Raw genomic sequence first — 15,388 nt, 5'->3', positions numbered from 1 at the left:
TCGTGATTTTACACCAAAATCCTCCAGAGTTAAGTAAGGCAGCCTGTCTCACTCATCCATCAGACACTTCCGCTTCCCCCGCTACGCAGACTTGACTTCTCACCCCCAGACTGTTGACGTTGAGACCCGGCCACAGCTGACGTCGAGCGACGCTTCCTCAACACCACAAACGCAATAGCTCCGGCAATAGCTACAACGCCAAGGGTGACTGCGGCACCAATAACACCAGCAACAGCGTTCGACATCCCGCTACCACTCTTGCCAGAATCAGAGCTCGGTGCCTCACTCTGGCTAGTGAAACAGAAGTCTTGCACACTTGAGCACACATTGCACCACTCCTCGACGGTGCTGATGGCACGTCCCTGCATCTCACTGACGAATTCGGGCCATGACAGAGTCTCCTCGGAAGTGCCAAAGAGCGGGTAGGGCGTCAGTTCACCGAACGTGCTGTTGCGGAAGAGGAAGCGCACGCGCATGTCGGCGTCCGCATCGGCAGGGAACGTCGTGGTGTTGTCGCTCACCAACTCGAAGGCAATGGTGGAAGCGTAGTCTGGCAGACCGGTGAAGTTTGTGGAGACCGAAACAAGGTCCATGAGACCGAAGAAGGCAAGGAAGGTATCGTAGCTGCCGGAGAGCAGAGAGAACTTGAGCTTGCCTTCAGAGGTGATGGTCTCGTTCAGTTGAGCAAGGATGCCGGCGGTGAGTGTTTGCGCGTGGATGGCGCGGGCGGGTTGAGAGGCGTTGAAGTTGTAGCCGAATTCAGAGCTGTCGGCCAGCGTCCGGAGCTGGAAGAGCTCCTCATCCGTGACGTTGCGAGCCAAGGAAGTGCTGTTGTGAATGCGAGCAACGTTGACCAGGTCGAAGATATCGTAGGCGTTCTTGTACGTCATGTTCTCGGGCTTGTAGTCGTACACGCTCTCGAGAACGTCGTAGAAGCTGCCGTAGAAGTCTTTCGTTGTCTCGAGGCGCGTCTTGAACTCGTCGCTCTCCTCGAAAGACTTGTAGGCGGCGGCATTGGCCGGGCACCCATCATCACCCTTGATCCAGATGGTGTCGGGAGAGTTCTTGTTCTCGCCGTGGAGGAAAACGTACTGGTACCCATTCAGGGGGTTGCTGCTCTCGCTGCCGTTGTTGAGAGTTGTGGTCGCGATCTCGGCGTCAAGGTCGGTCAGTGGTGGGTAGAGACCTTGAAGGAAGGCCGTGGCCGAGTTCTTGAGAAGGCTCTGGTCGGGAGCGCTGGCGTAGATCTGCGACGAGACGTACTTGTCTTCGGAGATGTCGAGAATCCGGTGAGGAGAGCCAGACTCCAAGTAACGGCTTCGGTAGTCACTGCCAACCTGAAAACACTGCTGGGCTCCTACACTGGTGATGGCCTGAGCTCCGTAGTGCTTGGTGTTTCCTTGCGTATGATGTCAGCTCAACTGGAGATGTTTCCAGAGACGAACAGGTAACTCACTGTCTCCGTGGCGCGTGAAAACGACAACGCCATGGACTGTCTCAGCAACAGCAGTGCTGGCGAGCCAACTGGCAGCAATGAGGCCCTTGCCGATCATGATTCCCAGCTTTTTGAGGCTCTTTGCGTTCAGGGTTGAAGCCGAATGGTTTTCGAAACGCAGACCGATGCGAGATCCGGCGAGCAACCCAAAGGCATCTTGAGGCTTTTAATACCTCGCAACAGCCCACCCCCATTCCTGTAAGCCGCCCACTACCCGTCCCCGGAGGAACCAACCATCGTGCTGTCAGAATTTCATGTAAAGGCGCAGAGCAAGAGCGGGGGATCCTGCAAGTCCTTCCAGTCCCGTGGAGCGGAGATGCTCGAGATTCGGGTTCGGTCGACTGTCGCCAAGCAGCCAAGCACTTGGCACATCGCACCAGGGCGAATCAACGCCTGCGATAAGAACAGCGGTCGAAGCCGACGATCAGTCGGGACCACACGCTAAGCATATTCAGGCCGACTTGGCGGAGGGGTGGTCGCCTTTCCTGCCTGTTCTGTTTCGGCTGGGATGAGAGCAAGTTGATGTGAGTTGAGTTGAGGATGTGCAGTCGGATGTGACTCTCCCCACAATACGCGTTTTCAAGTAGCTGACTGCGTAGATATATTGTGATGGTTTCATTGGTTTAGCTGATCTTAGACTGGTTGAGGCTGATACATGCATGTTCACTGGCTGTTAGGATTGTTTCTAGCGAGGACGTTATATATTCGACCACAATCTGACATCAAAACAATTGGCAATCCAAAGCTTGATATCGTCTCTAATTCAGACAAAGGAATTAGTTGAGATAGGTTGATTTCTGTTTTCCATGCTGATAATCTATCGACGAGCGCTTGTTTGTACTGCTCAACCATTGCAACTTTCACCTGAGAGTCATTCGTTGACTGAAGATATCCGGCAGGTTTCAACCATATTCAAACATGTTTTCAAGACCATATGTAATCCTGGATCAAATGCTAAGGCGGGGTTGCGAATCTAACTTAGGTGATCAGTTGATGACCTTGAGGGTAATGTCTGGACGAAGCGATTTCCCAAAGAGCTCGCAATGCAAGTCCTGAGATGTGTAAACGACAGCATTCTAAGGGACATGTGCATTGCCGATAACTGCTAAGCTTGGAACCTCACGGATGTCACCGAAGCGACCCGACTATCTGGTATCAATTTCGTGGGCCTCTTGAGAGAGTAAACATGCCCCCCTTCGGCTTTTACCAGTACTTCGATCTCATTTTCTAGCGACAAGATAAGATAGCCCTCAGTCTCTTACTTTTGCAGCATCATGAGAACAATCATTTTAACTAAGGTGATCACTCTGAATTCTACATCAAGTTTCTTCAAGCGTTTCGATTGTAGCAAGTATTTCAACATCCTGCTTCATGAGAAGTAGCTGGAGGTGACAGTGATCATGTTATCACTGTCCTCCGAGCCAACTTCATCAGAACGAATTAGACGAGAGCCAACCTTTACCACATAGGTACGGTGAGATGTTACGAGCGACCGCGTCCTCGAAGTATGGGTTCCCACTCAATGCGCATCAACTCGTCCCGACGGATCAAACACCAACGTGGATAATGTAAAGATATTGGATATAAGTCGTAAAAGTAGATTGGCCGAGTGAGATGACGCTGTCATGGTGATTTGATTGCTGCACATCTATCAAGTAATCTGAGGCCACAAGGAAGTAGGGAAACCTAAAGACTGCGTAACCGATTGCCTGCATTGCAGGAACATGAGCTTTGGATTTCGGCTGCTCTAAGAAGAAGAGCTAGGTTCTCATGATGCAGTGAGCCAGAAAGGAGAAAACACGTGAGGGAAGGCTCACATAGACATCGTATGGGAACCTTTCGCTGTCTAAGTCTGTCAGGAAGTAGTTTACCAATATTCCAGCCGTCAGCCACTATTGAGTTACTTGCGCCACAACACCGGCTCCTACGCGACTCCAGCTCCGACAACTGTGATCAAGCTCAAGGCTCGAAGACAGATACACTCAATACTCGAAACCGGAGAATCAGCGGGCAATGAGGAGAACTCGGTTGATGATTTCCGACCAAACAATAGCGACGTTCATGTGAGAGGGAGTTGCTCAGTAGTGTCGCGGTCTGAGGGCACTGAACTGCGCCCAGGAAAGAAAGTCATGTGGTTTGCATACGAACCAACCATTCCGTAAGTCGGTCCAGATTGGTGGTGGTGTAGATCACACAGCCGAGCCTTCGGGAAGCCATGTCGAGGTTTTTATGTGTCATTGGGTTGGACGGCATACAAAAGCCATTGGCTTCGAACTGTGGCGGGTTGGTGGCGTATCTGCATTCAGCCGAGAAGAAAAGATGCACAGCGACGTGTTGAGACATCTGAGGAGCATTATTATCCGGGCCATTCTGTTCCGTGCAACTTTGTGTAAATTATTCTGTCAATAGGTAGTCAACTATGCCAGAGAATCATTGAATCTGATGCTTGGCAAGTCCGCTCATCTCGGAGAAAGTATCGGAGAATGCAAGTCGCAAACTGATTGATGGTGCGGGGAGTTGCCGGCCGGAAGATGGAGAGTTCTTGCGTGATCGCTCGGGTTATCCCCGTCGTATCACCTGCGACTCAGTGATTGCACTGATTGGGACCGAGGTGACAACATGGTCTTGTCTTCATGGTCGGTGAATGCTAGCAGCTAGGAATGCGGTGGACTGAAATTGAAGCGACGTGGGGAGGATGCGAGAACTGCTGTGGGCCCAACGTCCCCGTTGCGGCTATCGGTCTGACGTCTCATTGGGAAAACAATGTCTTGACCTTTGAGTCCCTGGTTCGAGATTGAGCGAATTGGCCAATAACGTGATGCAAGGTTGAAAATGGCTGGGCTTTGAAAGGTTCGACTGTCGAGTCGTGAGAAGATCAACGTGGAAAAGAGTTGTGGGAACCCTGATGTCGCTCGACGACTTTCCGCATGTTGAGATTCAAGGTCTAGACTCGGAAGAACTGTGACAATTCGTAGTTGTGTTTGGTATTGATGACGGATTGGCGAAGGCGTCAGAAAGCTTAGGAACGCGCACAACAACCGGGCATCAAGATGTGCTACCAAGGAATGAGAAGGGCACGGATTCATGGCCCTTGTTCAGGCGCAAATATGTTCTCGAACGTGACCTGCAAGCGTCCGGTCCCCACGAAAAGAGGCAGGAGAGCTGAGGGCGCAAAATGACGCCATCGCAGGCTCGCGTTAGCTCATCCCGATTGGGGAGATTGGCGGCCAGGATGGCGACATAGGCGGCGGCCTTAACCTCATCGTCGGTACTCGGTGCAGTCTGGAGAAGCCCTCCTTTTCCTGCTGCGAAGGGAAAGGTACGGACAGGTACCGGCAGAGAAGGCCCCGCTGAGGATCAGGAGTTGGGTTGTTGCAACTTGTGAGTCGCAGAAATGAGATTTGAATATGTCGTCAGTTCATGCTGAGCAATCAGGGCCACAAAGATTGAAGACGGGACCGACGGAAGACGACGAATTTTCTTGGATGGCGGCTTTGGGTTCCAGGCCGCTGATTCATGCTGGACCCAGCTGATGACATGAGAAAAACTGAATAATACGTGGTCGGCGATGGTCTAATCGCCGACACGTGGATCGGGCATCGAGTTGACGCAGTGAAATTTTGCAGAGAATTCTTCCAAACAAATGAAAAAACCGAAAAAATCGAGCACCTGACGGTTTCTTCCCTGGCGGAGACTTTGGCGGCGACTTATGACTGGTCCTTCTGAGTGAGAATTGGGTGATGAAAACTGGTAGTGCTTGACTGAGCGGGTTCTTAGGTAAGCTATTTTGACGATGGCGTGCACCTTGAGGAATGGTCCGTTTCGGGTCACAGAATGCAGCACCTCATGGAAGTGGTCAACTTGAGGCTCATAACCACATTTGCCAAAGGTAGAGAGAGATCATAGAAAAATGAAAATTGAGAGATGTACACCCTCGTCCATCTACCTCGAATGCGTAGACTACAAGCCATTCCCGTTAGGCACTCGGCCCAGCCTTACCGTCTGTCTCTCCCCGCGATCTCAGGTATTACAATCGGCTATCGGTGACGGTGCAGCGAGACCCGTCCGTTTGCCGTCTCTCACGCCGTAGCGATAACCGTTAGTGCGTACAACGCGCGCTGTCAGTGGCCGGGTGGTCTCGCTTAATGGTCACCTCATCGCTAGAGGTGGATCTGGACCCCTGGAAACCGCTGCAGCAAAGTCGAGAGTGGAACATCTGGGGGGGCCAACCCAGCGATAACGCCATTCTCGCCCCAAAGCACCAAACCACCGCTATGGTTCTAGCGTTCTACTCTGCTGCTCTGCTGAGTGACTGGAGTCCATGACTGTGAGAGTTCTCCGCTATTGCTCACCGGCGCTCATTTCGAACCTTCCGCCTTCGACTTCGGCCGACCGTCCTCCTTTCTCTTCAGTCTCCCGTCGTCGACAAGGTACGAAAATAAGTACTTCCTCTCCCCAACACGCCCTACCGACATTACGATCCAAGACACAGCCCGATCACGACACTCACACCGACGACGGCGACACCTACTACGACCACGATACTTTCCCTCATTCCTTGTCACTACGAATACGTCCATCTTCACCTTCGGCTGAACCTTGCCATCCCTCCTCCGCGATCCGCGCCTCCATACACGCAGCATACCGCCCACACATACCTCACGGCTGCCTCAATCTTGCGTCGCTTGGCTGCCGACTTTGACGGCCAGAAACCATCCATCGAGGAACAGCGGCCAGGAAAAGCAAAACCGTCCCATCTCTCTTCCCCCGTCTCGACGAATCACCAGGGGCTCAACCTCCTGCCAGTCCTCCTCTAGGCTTCAGTGTTTGCCCTCAACAACACCACACAGACGCCCGCGCGCGAACTCGACAACGTCTGCTCTAATTGCGTGCGCTTGCAAATTCCCCTGCCCGAACCAGTCGGACGCCGTCCCTGTGGATCGTCCGGGGCTCCCTTCTTGGGCAGCTGCTTAAACACCCAGATACAAGCCATACTACGTATCCGTACAACCAGTACCGCGAATCTCGTTTCCCCTGGCTCGCACGCCATCGCCAGGTCCTCTCGCCTCACCCTCACCCAAAACGTCCACCGATACCCAAGTGTCACCCGGTGTCACTCTACCGATACACGCCTCCCCAACCGGCCTCAGTCTTTGACTAGGTCTCGTCTCTACTCGATTGTCCTGGCCCTCCCCTTGGCGACATCTCGCCCGCTTCCAGCTGTAACGACAAGTACCAGCGCCAGCATCAGCGCCGGTACCAGCAGCCCGGCAGCATCTCTCCGTCTCGCCCCGGATGATTTGACACCAAACCCTCCGTCTGCTGTGTGCTCTGCTTTCCTTACTGCTCGCTGAAACCTATTGCGGCCATGGACCTCGCAAGCACGTCAACCCTTCCGGATCCCCGGAGCATGAGCCTGCACCTGGACCTTTCGTCGCCCAGTCACCGCCATGACGAGCTCGTCTCCAAGTCTCCTGCTATCCCTTCTCCCAGCTCCTTCAAAACCACACCGACTTTCACCGCCGCAGCCACCGACTCGACCTCGACCTCGAACTCAACATACAACTCTACCTCTGCTTCTGTCCTGCCCGACGACGATGTGACTGCGAACCAGGCCCCTTCCAGAGACAACTGCGATAGAAGGAGACCCGACGAGGGAGACGCCTCGCGATTTCCGGCAAACATGCCCACTCAGCTGGTCGGTCAGACCGTCACTCCCTTCTTGAGAGAACACATTCCCGGCATCTACGCACCCATCGGCAAGCCTGACCAGGCCGAGAACAACAACCTCAGCCAACAACGGGACCCAAACAGCAAGTTCTGCTATCGCCACCGCCCCGACGCAAAGTGTCGTCGAGCCGCCGATGAGACCAAGATGGTCCTGATCCAAAGTGTAAGCCAAGCTAGTCTTGACGCCCACAGGGGCTATCGACTCCGTGCTGACACATGTGCACAGGAACTCGATAAGCTCCCCTCTGCCGACCAACAAGCCATCACCCACGTCTGGTCGCTCTTCTCCGCCGCCCCTGCCAAGCACCGCGATCTCATGCTGCAAGGCATCATCACACAATGCTGCTTCCCCCAACTATCTACCGTCTCCCGCGAAGTCCACGAGCAGCTCAAGATCGACTTCATGGCTGCCCTGCCGACCGAAATCTCCTACAAAGTACTTGGTTATCTCGACACGGCTTCCCTCTGCAAGGCTGCTCAAGTAAGCAGGAGGTGGAGGGACCTCGCCGACGACGACGTTGTGTGGCACCGCATGTGCGAGCAGCATATCGATCGCAAGTGTACCAAGTGCGGATTCGGCCTTCCCCTCCTCGAACGAAAGAGGCTACGCGACTGGAACAAGCAGAAGGAACTCGCCCGTAGCCATCGCCCGGAGGAGCCCGTCCAAGATGAGCAGGAGGTGGCGACGTCGGCGTCACCAGCGTCGTCACCCAACGCCAACAAGAAGCGCGAGCTGGTTGTTCTTGACGATAGCAGGAAACGTGCATGCTTGAGCGAGGTTGGCGAACCCGGTGCGCCCAAGGCTGGAGCTGAGAAGGAGCGTGACCGCCTCATTCGACCGTGGAAGAGCGTCTACCGCGACCGCTTCAAGGTCGGATACAACTGGAAGTACGGCCGATGTCATATCAGGACCTTCAAGGGACACGACAATGGTATCACCTGTCTTCAGTTTTCCGACGAAATCCTCGCTACGGGATCCTACGACGCAAAGGTCAAGATCTGGAACATCGAAACGGGCGAAGAGATTCGAACGCTGTCGGGGCACACGACGGGCATCCGCACGCTCAAGTTCGTCGGCAACAAGCTCTTCAGTGGCAGCTTGGATCACACGGTCAAGGTCTGGAACTGGCAGACGGGCGAGTGTATCAGCACGCTTCGTTGTCACAGCGCCGGGGTGATTTCCGTGGATTTCGATGGCAAGTATCTCGCCTCGGGATCCATCGACAAATCGGTCAAGATTTTCAACTTTGACAGCAAGGAGACGTTTTGCCTCAGAGGTCATGAAGACTGGGTGAACCACACGCGGCTGGATCCCCGGTCTCAGACGGTCTTCTCGGCTTCGGACGACTGCACGGTGCGCCTCTGGGATCTGAAGAACAAGACTTGCATCAAAGTCTTTGAAGGTCACATGGGTCAGGTGCAGCAAGTTCTGCTAATGCCCGAAGACTTTGAACCGGACGAGGATTTGCTTGCGGGGGATGTCAATGACGGCGCGTCGGTCCACAGCGGCCGCAGTATAAGCCCGTCGGGGAACGCCAATGTGGCGTCGATTCTCGGGTCGTCGTTCGGGGATTCCGGTCCGGCCGAAGACGACCGGACGGCGTTCGGTTGCACGTTTGCCTCGGACCCCACTCGGCCCCTCCCGCCCCGCTACATGTTCACCGCCGGACTGGACAACACGGTCAAGTTGTGGAACACGGCGACAGGAAAGTGCCTTCGGACCATGTTCGGTCATGTGGAGGGCATTTGGGGCCTCGTCGGTGACACTCTTCGCCTTGTCACCGGAGCCAACGATTCCATGGTCAAGATCTGGGAGCCCAAGTCGGGCAAGTGTGAGCGAACTTTCACGGGACACTCAGGCCCCGTCACCTGCGTCGGCCTCAGCGACAGCAGAATGGCGAGCGGAAGCGAGGACGGCGAAGTTCGTCTGTACAGCTTCGAAGCGGACGGGCCTTTGGAGGAGTGTGGCACTCCGGCGTGAGGTGGCCACTGTTTTGATTTTCTCTTCTTTTATAGTCGTTTTTGTATGGCGGGTGTCTGGCGAAACGATTCCCAAACGGCGATTTACGAGAGAAGGACCTTGTTGCGCGATGAGCCTCCGCAGCATGTCTCGATGTTTGACATTATCTAGAAAAGTCCTCGGGGACTCGGGAGGCCAGGAAAGAGACTGGCCAGGTGGGCGGCGTTTACGGTTGATTTGCAATTATTTTTGGCACACAAAAGGAACCGACTGGACGGATTGTGGGAAAAAAGTAGCGGCAGTGTCCAGTCCACGGGATTTATCATGAGGCCCGTTTTAATCTACTACCGAATTTACGACTCGTAACAAGTTTTCACATGCTTTGATCGCGTCTCGTGTGTCTCACGTTGGATCTAGCAGCTCCAGTTCGCCAGCCTCACTTTCATCTGATACTGGTGCGTCAAGGCAAAATTAGAGCAACGGCGGGAGGACCAGCGATAGCGGCAGCGGAAGCAGCATCGGTTTTAGACCAGGTTCAGGCTGGTTTCCTCCCGTCCGTCTCTCCATTGGCGTCAGCTGACCTGCTGATGATTCTGAAGCGCCACGAGGCGGTGCCTGACAGACACGACGAACTCCGAAAGCGGCATAGCCCGTCATGATGTCGCTCCAGGGGAATTTGGGGAATCCAGCGAAGAAAAGAGGTGTTTTGCCTCGACATCCAGGACCAGCCTCCGAACCTCGGCATTTCTGGCAAATGGCTCCTCACTCGGCCCAGCGCCGGAAGTGTCCGGACTCCACCGTGAGTATGCGGACGAGATACGTACCTTTCCAGTAGTGGATTGATGTGTGTCTCCCCCGCAAAATCACAAGCTCGGCTTGGAGTCGGCAAAGCTGAGCTGAGATGCAGCAAGAGAGTGGATTCTGGTGTTCTCTGCCGTAAGACTGGATTTCTGAGGGGACCGCTGAAGACATATACGTCACTTTCTGGGGCAGAATCACAGGCCGAGACCTCCATCTTTGCGACTCGGGATGAAGAACGAGAAAAGGCGGCATGAACCAAGGAGCATCATGGGCCAATGACTCCTGAATCCAGCACTGATGCGCACGCAGCTCCGGTCGTCCAGTGCAGTGCCTCTGGATACGCAGTTCCAGACAGGTTTGTTGAAGACAATAGGACATCATCTATCACACGGTTGCGGTCGCTCTCATATGTCTCCAGTCCAACCACCCCCCACCCCCGTCATGTCTTTCCCATCTCCGTTCCGCCGAATCGGGATGGTCTCTCATCTTGTCGCAACGCGCTACAGACGTCTGAAGATTCGATGGTTTGAGCCACTCAGACGACGCTGGTGCCCTTTAACTTACTACCTTACCTAGTATGCTGTCTTCCACGGCTACTGCGTGGAACACATGGAATAACTGTGTTGTGCCTATCCACGCACGCCCCGGGTTACCAACCTGACCCCCTGGTTCTGATCTTCCTCTCTGGCTTCCCGTCGTTGTGCCGCGGGTGAAAGGGAAACGACGAGGCACACTTACTCCTCATGTTCTTTCCTCATGCTTTCGAGGCGTGTGAATACACTTCCCAAGCCACACACCACCTCACCACCTCCCGTCCCATCTACGCCTCTGGCAATGGGAGCCTTGAGTCATCTGCCTGATTTCCCTTGGGTCTGATTCTATTCTGGCTTGTGCATTGGACCCCCCGCCGGCCGTCCCCGTCCCCGTCCCCTCCAATACACCTGGTACGCCACCTTTATATGTACTGCCGTGGCTTTCATCATCGGCGCCGAGGATGTTGGCTTTGTAGTTTCTGACGACTCGTTCCGAATCTTCTTCTTGTCTCCCGTATTCTTCCCAAGCTTGTTTCCTTGTCTTCTTCTTCCAGTAGCACTTGCTGTATGACTACCACCACTACTACTACTATTACTCGATACTCCCTCCCAATCTGCGAAGTATTGTCATTGTCATTACCGTTGAACCAAAGAAGCAACCGTCTTGCTTTGTCCTCCTAGACGTCCGGCGCGAGCCTTCCCTCTGCGTCCATCCCCTCGTTCTCGTTCCCATCTTCTGCGCATATTCGTCGTCCACGTTGTAGATACACCATGGCCTCCAAAGTAAAGCAAGATGGCAAGACACCGCCCTCAGTTGCCACGAACCTCATTGGTATGAATCAGCCCCAACGAGCACATCATCTACTCATGCGAACCCATAACTGACGAATATGACGAACAGCCGGCGGTGGTGCAGGCATGATGGAGGCATTGGTCTGCCATCCCCTTGGTAAGTCACTCCTCCTTGCGCGCGCGCGCACACATCCACGTTAGATTCACCCAATTGACTCTTCTTTGACAGACACGATCAAGGTGCGAATGCAGCTGTCGCGACGAGCCAGGATGCCCGGCGCCCCGAAGCGCGGGTTCATCCGTACCGGTGTCGAGATCGTTAAGAAAGAGACGCCCTTGGGTCTATACAAGGGTCTCGGCGCCGTGTTGACGGGTATCGTGCCCAAGATGGCCATCCGGTTCACGAGTTTCGAGGGGTACAAGCAGATGCTCGCAGATAAGAAGACGGGAGTCGTCAGCGGACAGGCTACATTCTTCGGTGAGTGATGCGACATGTCTCAAGAAGGAGAAGACGGACGGATTAGACAGGTTACTGACGCAGCGAGCGCGCAGCCGGTCTCGCCGCGGGAGTCACTGAAGCCGTGGCCGTCGTGACGCCCATGGAAGTCATCAAGATCCGTCTGCAGGCGCAACACCATAGTATGGCGGACCCTCTCGACATTCCGAAGTACCGCAACGCCGCGCACGCGCTGTACACCGTTGTCAAGGAGGAGGGCGTCGGCGCATTGTACCGCGGCGTGTCGCTGACGGCGCTGCGCCAGGGTAGCAACCAGGCCGTCAACTTCACGGCGTACTCGTACTTCAAGGAGGCGCTCAAGGACTACCAGCCCCAGTACGCGGGAACGAACCTCCCGAGCTGGCAGACGACCGTCATCGGGCTCGTCAGCGGCGCCATGGGGCCTTTGAGTAATGCGCCGATCGACACCATCAAGACGAGGTTGCAGAAGACGCCGGCCGAGGTGGGCACGAGTGCCTGGAGTCGCATCGCCAAGATTTCGAGCGACATGTTCAAGTAGGTCTTGCGCGTGGTGATTTGATGAGTGGGAACTGCCGTGTGTGCTGACCATGTCGTGTGTAGGCAAGAAGGAATGCATGCGTTTTACAAGGGCATCACGCCGCGTATTATGCGTGTCGCGCCTGGCCAGGCCGTTACGTTCACCGTCTACGAATACCTCAAGGAGAAGCTGGAGAAGAGCAACCTCTCGTTCACCGGAGGCAATTTCGAGGAGTAAGGGGCGACCTGCTATTGGTGGCCGTCTGTGAATGCAAGATACCAGGGTTGTGGAAGGAATCGTGACTTCATGGTTGCAAGTAAAGAGTTTCAGAAGAGGCAGGATACTGTAGATACGCCGGAGACGGAGACGGGGGTGTGGCATCGCGAACGTGAAGAATTCAGTCTATATCATTAGCCCGATCTACGGGCTCGGGACCTAACGCCTTGCATGCGCTCGAGCAACCTTCTTTCGCCCCATCTGTCGTGCGTCCGCATGTTTACCTGCCAGGACGCTTGGGTCTGCTGAATCCTGCTCTCGCCGTCACCTTCGGATGCAACTCCGAAAGGACGGACTCCTCGGTGACCTCGCTGGGCTCCTCGACCTCGAGCTTCTTGTCCAGCGTCAGGCCCGCCTCGCCGGTCGCGATCTCGAGAACGGCGCGCTTCATAAGCGGGTACAGCATGCGGTTCTTGATGGCCTTGTTGCCGGGCGTGACGGGACAGGTGTAGATGAAAAGCAGGGGGCTCGACTCGGCGCCGTTGTGGGTGTGGGTGAAGCGGTAGAGGGTGAAACGCGGCTCGGTGGCGGAGATGGTCTGGGTGAGCTCGGAAATGGAGGACGGGGACTCGGAGGAGGGGACGAGCTCGACGGATTCCTTGTCGGGGTTGATTTTCTGTTGATTCAACGTTAGACGTTGGCCTGTGTGGTGGACGTGGCGTGACATTTGTACTTACAAGCATAACAAGCACGCGGCCCTCGTTCAGCTCCTTCATGGCCGCGAGTGCGTCCTCGGCGATGGGCATGGCGAGGGTCTTGCTCAGGTGAATCTCCCGCGATCCCGTGCCGGTGCTGGCCTCGGCCTCGGCCTGCTTGACGGCACCCAGGCTGCGCTCCTCCTCGGTCAGGGGAGCCTCGAGTTCGGTGTGGGCGTCATGCTTAGCGAAACCCTGGGCAGACAGCTCTTCCGGGGTGGTGGAGAAGATGGACTCGCGGAAGTGCTCGGAGCCCAGCTTGCGGACGAGGGTCAGGCGGGTGGAGGCGAAGAGCATCTTCTGGCGGACCTTTGCGGAGTCGGGGATGTAGGTGATGGCGGTGAGGTGCGGCGCGGTATCATAGCGGCGGAGGAGGGCGTAGAGGGCTTCGTTGGGCTTGAGGTGAGGCTGGAGGGCGGAGATGTTGTCGTCGAAGGAGGAGGAGGACTTGGAGAGGAACTGGACGGGTTTCAGGGTCTCGGAGTCGATTGTGACGAGGAGGCCGAAGTGGTCGTCGGTGGAGAGGAGGGTGTTGAATTGGGAGACGAGCTCCTCGGAGGCTGGCGATTGTTAGCTTCGGGGCGTGGAATGAGGGTATTCATGATCTGGCGGTGGAAGCGGGGCGTGACATACCAGAGATGCCAGACTGCATCGTGGGCAGTTCAGAGGTGACCTCGCAGGTGTTTACGATCGGCTCTCCAGTATGTACGTCGTTGGAAATACGCGGGAAGAAGGTAGATATTGATAAAGAAAAACTGCTCTCCCGAGGACTGCCTTAGGTACCAGGGGCGGAGGCGGTGATGTGAAGCTGGAGTTGCGGCTGCTACCTGGACGTCAGCTGTTGTGGATTCCAGCTGGTGGAGGGGCAGCCAGCTTCCCATCTCCACGCACAGCTTGGGCGTGGGCGGATTTCCGCCGTTGGCGCGTATTATGTAAGCGAACGCGGGTGGCTATCAGGGTGCCATTACTTAGCTCATTCATCGTGGTATTCATAAACACTCATTCACATGAGATTCACATGAGATAGTTAGTGTACTGAAGACATCATTCGAGATTGTCTATAATTCATTCCTTTTCATTAATCATTGGGTCATCTCATCCAAATCCATGCCGCCGCCGCAGCGCCAATCGCAACGCCATATGCCCCGACAATCTTGACCGCCTGGATATAGAATCCCCTACGAATCGCAGCGTTCGACTTTTCATGAGACTCTCTGTCGTTCGCGAACGGGAACTCTTTGCCTTCGGGTACTTCTTTTCCCAGAAAGTCGCATAGAGGTTTCCATCCGTCCCTGCCCACCCGATACACCAGCAGTCTCTCAGGTGCGATGTGCGCCTTGATGCGCTCCGAATGCCGACGATACATCTCAGGACTCAAGCGATGCATCTCATCTAAGCTGTACGCTCCACCGTAGAGACCCCGGAAGAGCTTCTCCATGGCGAACCCGGCTCGGTTGCCGATGATGACGGCGATGGCTTTGAAGAGCAGCAGGCGTCCCGGCCCGAACACTGCCTGCATGACCTGGCTGTCGAAGCTGGGGAACCATTTGTCGTAGTCGCGCTCTGTGAGGATGATTTTGGCATCCGGATACGCGTCGGCCAGCTCCAGAGCAAAGAAGCACACCAAGTCTGTCAAGGCGTCGTATACTCCAAACAGCTCGTCCCAATCCTCCCGCGTGAAGGGCTTTGGTCGAGGTGACTGCCCTACGGCGTTGATTTCGGGCCAAGTCGCGGCCGCCGCTTTCTCAAAGAAGACCCAGTGGCTTGGCTTCGTGCGGGAGTCCAGTCCATCGTAGACGTGCTGGAAGCCCAGTTCTTCGAGAGCTCTCCTGACCGATGTCGTACCGGTGCGAAGCATGCCCACAGCAATCACCTTGGGAGGACCCGCGTCGCGGGCCTTGTCTTCTGGAGTTGCCATATTTGCCGATTGATGATTGTGGACCGAAGTGACACGGGGCCAATGTCAGGCTTATCACCTCTATTTAAGAGAGTGTCTCAGCCTCCCGTCTACAGTTGAGCCGTCGTCGTGGCCAGTAACAATGCACAACGGCTCGCTAACACAGCAGTACAACCTCGATCAGCACTAATGCGGATTACCTGGCCATACCTTA

General features: G+C 55.2%; 4 protein-coding genes across 4 annotated transcripts; 2 read left to right on the top strand and 2 right to left on the bottom strand.

Annotated features, from left to right (window-relative positions):
* Positions 1-59: 59 nt before the first annotated feature.
* Positions 60-1,586, bottom strand: CkaCkLH20_07068 (histidine acid phosphatase; the record flags this gene model as incomplete). Its single annotated transcript, XM_038889785.1, has 2 exons — positions 60-1,399; positions 1,457-1,586. 2 exons carry the CDS (start codon positions 1,584-1,586, stop codon positions 60-62), a joined length of 1,470 nt encoding a protein of 489 aa, XP_038744709.1.
* A 5,277-nt stretch (positions 1,587-6,863) lies between these two features.
* CkaCkLH20_07067 (sulfur metabolite repression control protein) lies at positions 6,864-9,206 on the top strand (the record flags this gene model as incomplete). Its single annotated transcript, XM_038889784.1, has 2 exons — positions 6,864-7,388; positions 7,452-9,206. 2 exons carry the CDS (start codon positions 6,864-6,866, stop codon positions 9,204-9,206), a joined length of 2,280 nt encoding a protein of 759 aa, XP_038744708.1.
* A 2,084-nt stretch (positions 9,207-11,290) lies between these two features.
* On the top strand, positions 11,291-12,543 carry CkaCkLH20_07066 (uncharacterized protein; the record flags this gene model as incomplete). The annotated part of the gene is made up of 5 exons (XM_038889783.1): positions 11,291-11,351; positions 11,421-11,468; positions 11,541-11,789; positions 11,864-12,323; positions 12,390-12,543. The coding sequence occupies 5 exons, from the start codon at positions 11,291-11,293 to the stop codon at positions 12,541-12,543; spliced, it is 972 nt and encodes a 323-aa protein (XP_038744707.1).
* Positions 12,544-12,802: 259 nt separating this feature from the next.
* Positions 12,803-15,195, bottom strand: CkaCkLH20_07065 (cofilin tropomyosin-type actin-binding protein; the record flags this gene model as incomplete). Its single annotated transcript, XM_038889782.1, has 4 exons — positions 12,803-13,198; positions 13,260-13,837; positions 13,911-13,973; positions 14,460-15,195. The coding sequence occupies 4 exons, from the start codon at positions 15,193-15,195 to the stop codon at positions 12,803-12,805; spliced, it is 1,773 nt and encodes a 590-aa protein (XP_038744706.1).
* Between the last annotated feature and the right edge of the window lie 193 nt (positions 15,196-15,388).

The sequence above is a fragment of the Colletotrichum karsti genome (assembly GCF_011947395.1).
Source record: "Colletotrichum karsti strain CkLH20 chromosome Unknown Scaffold22, whole genome shotgun sequence".
Lineage (NCBI taxonomy): Eukaryota > Fungi > Ascomycota > Sordariomycetes > Glomerellales > Glomerellaceae > Colletotrichum > Colletotrichum karsti.
The sequence above is the reverse complement of the archived record's forward strand: the minus strand, read 5'-3'. Positions and strand labels throughout refer to the sequence as shown.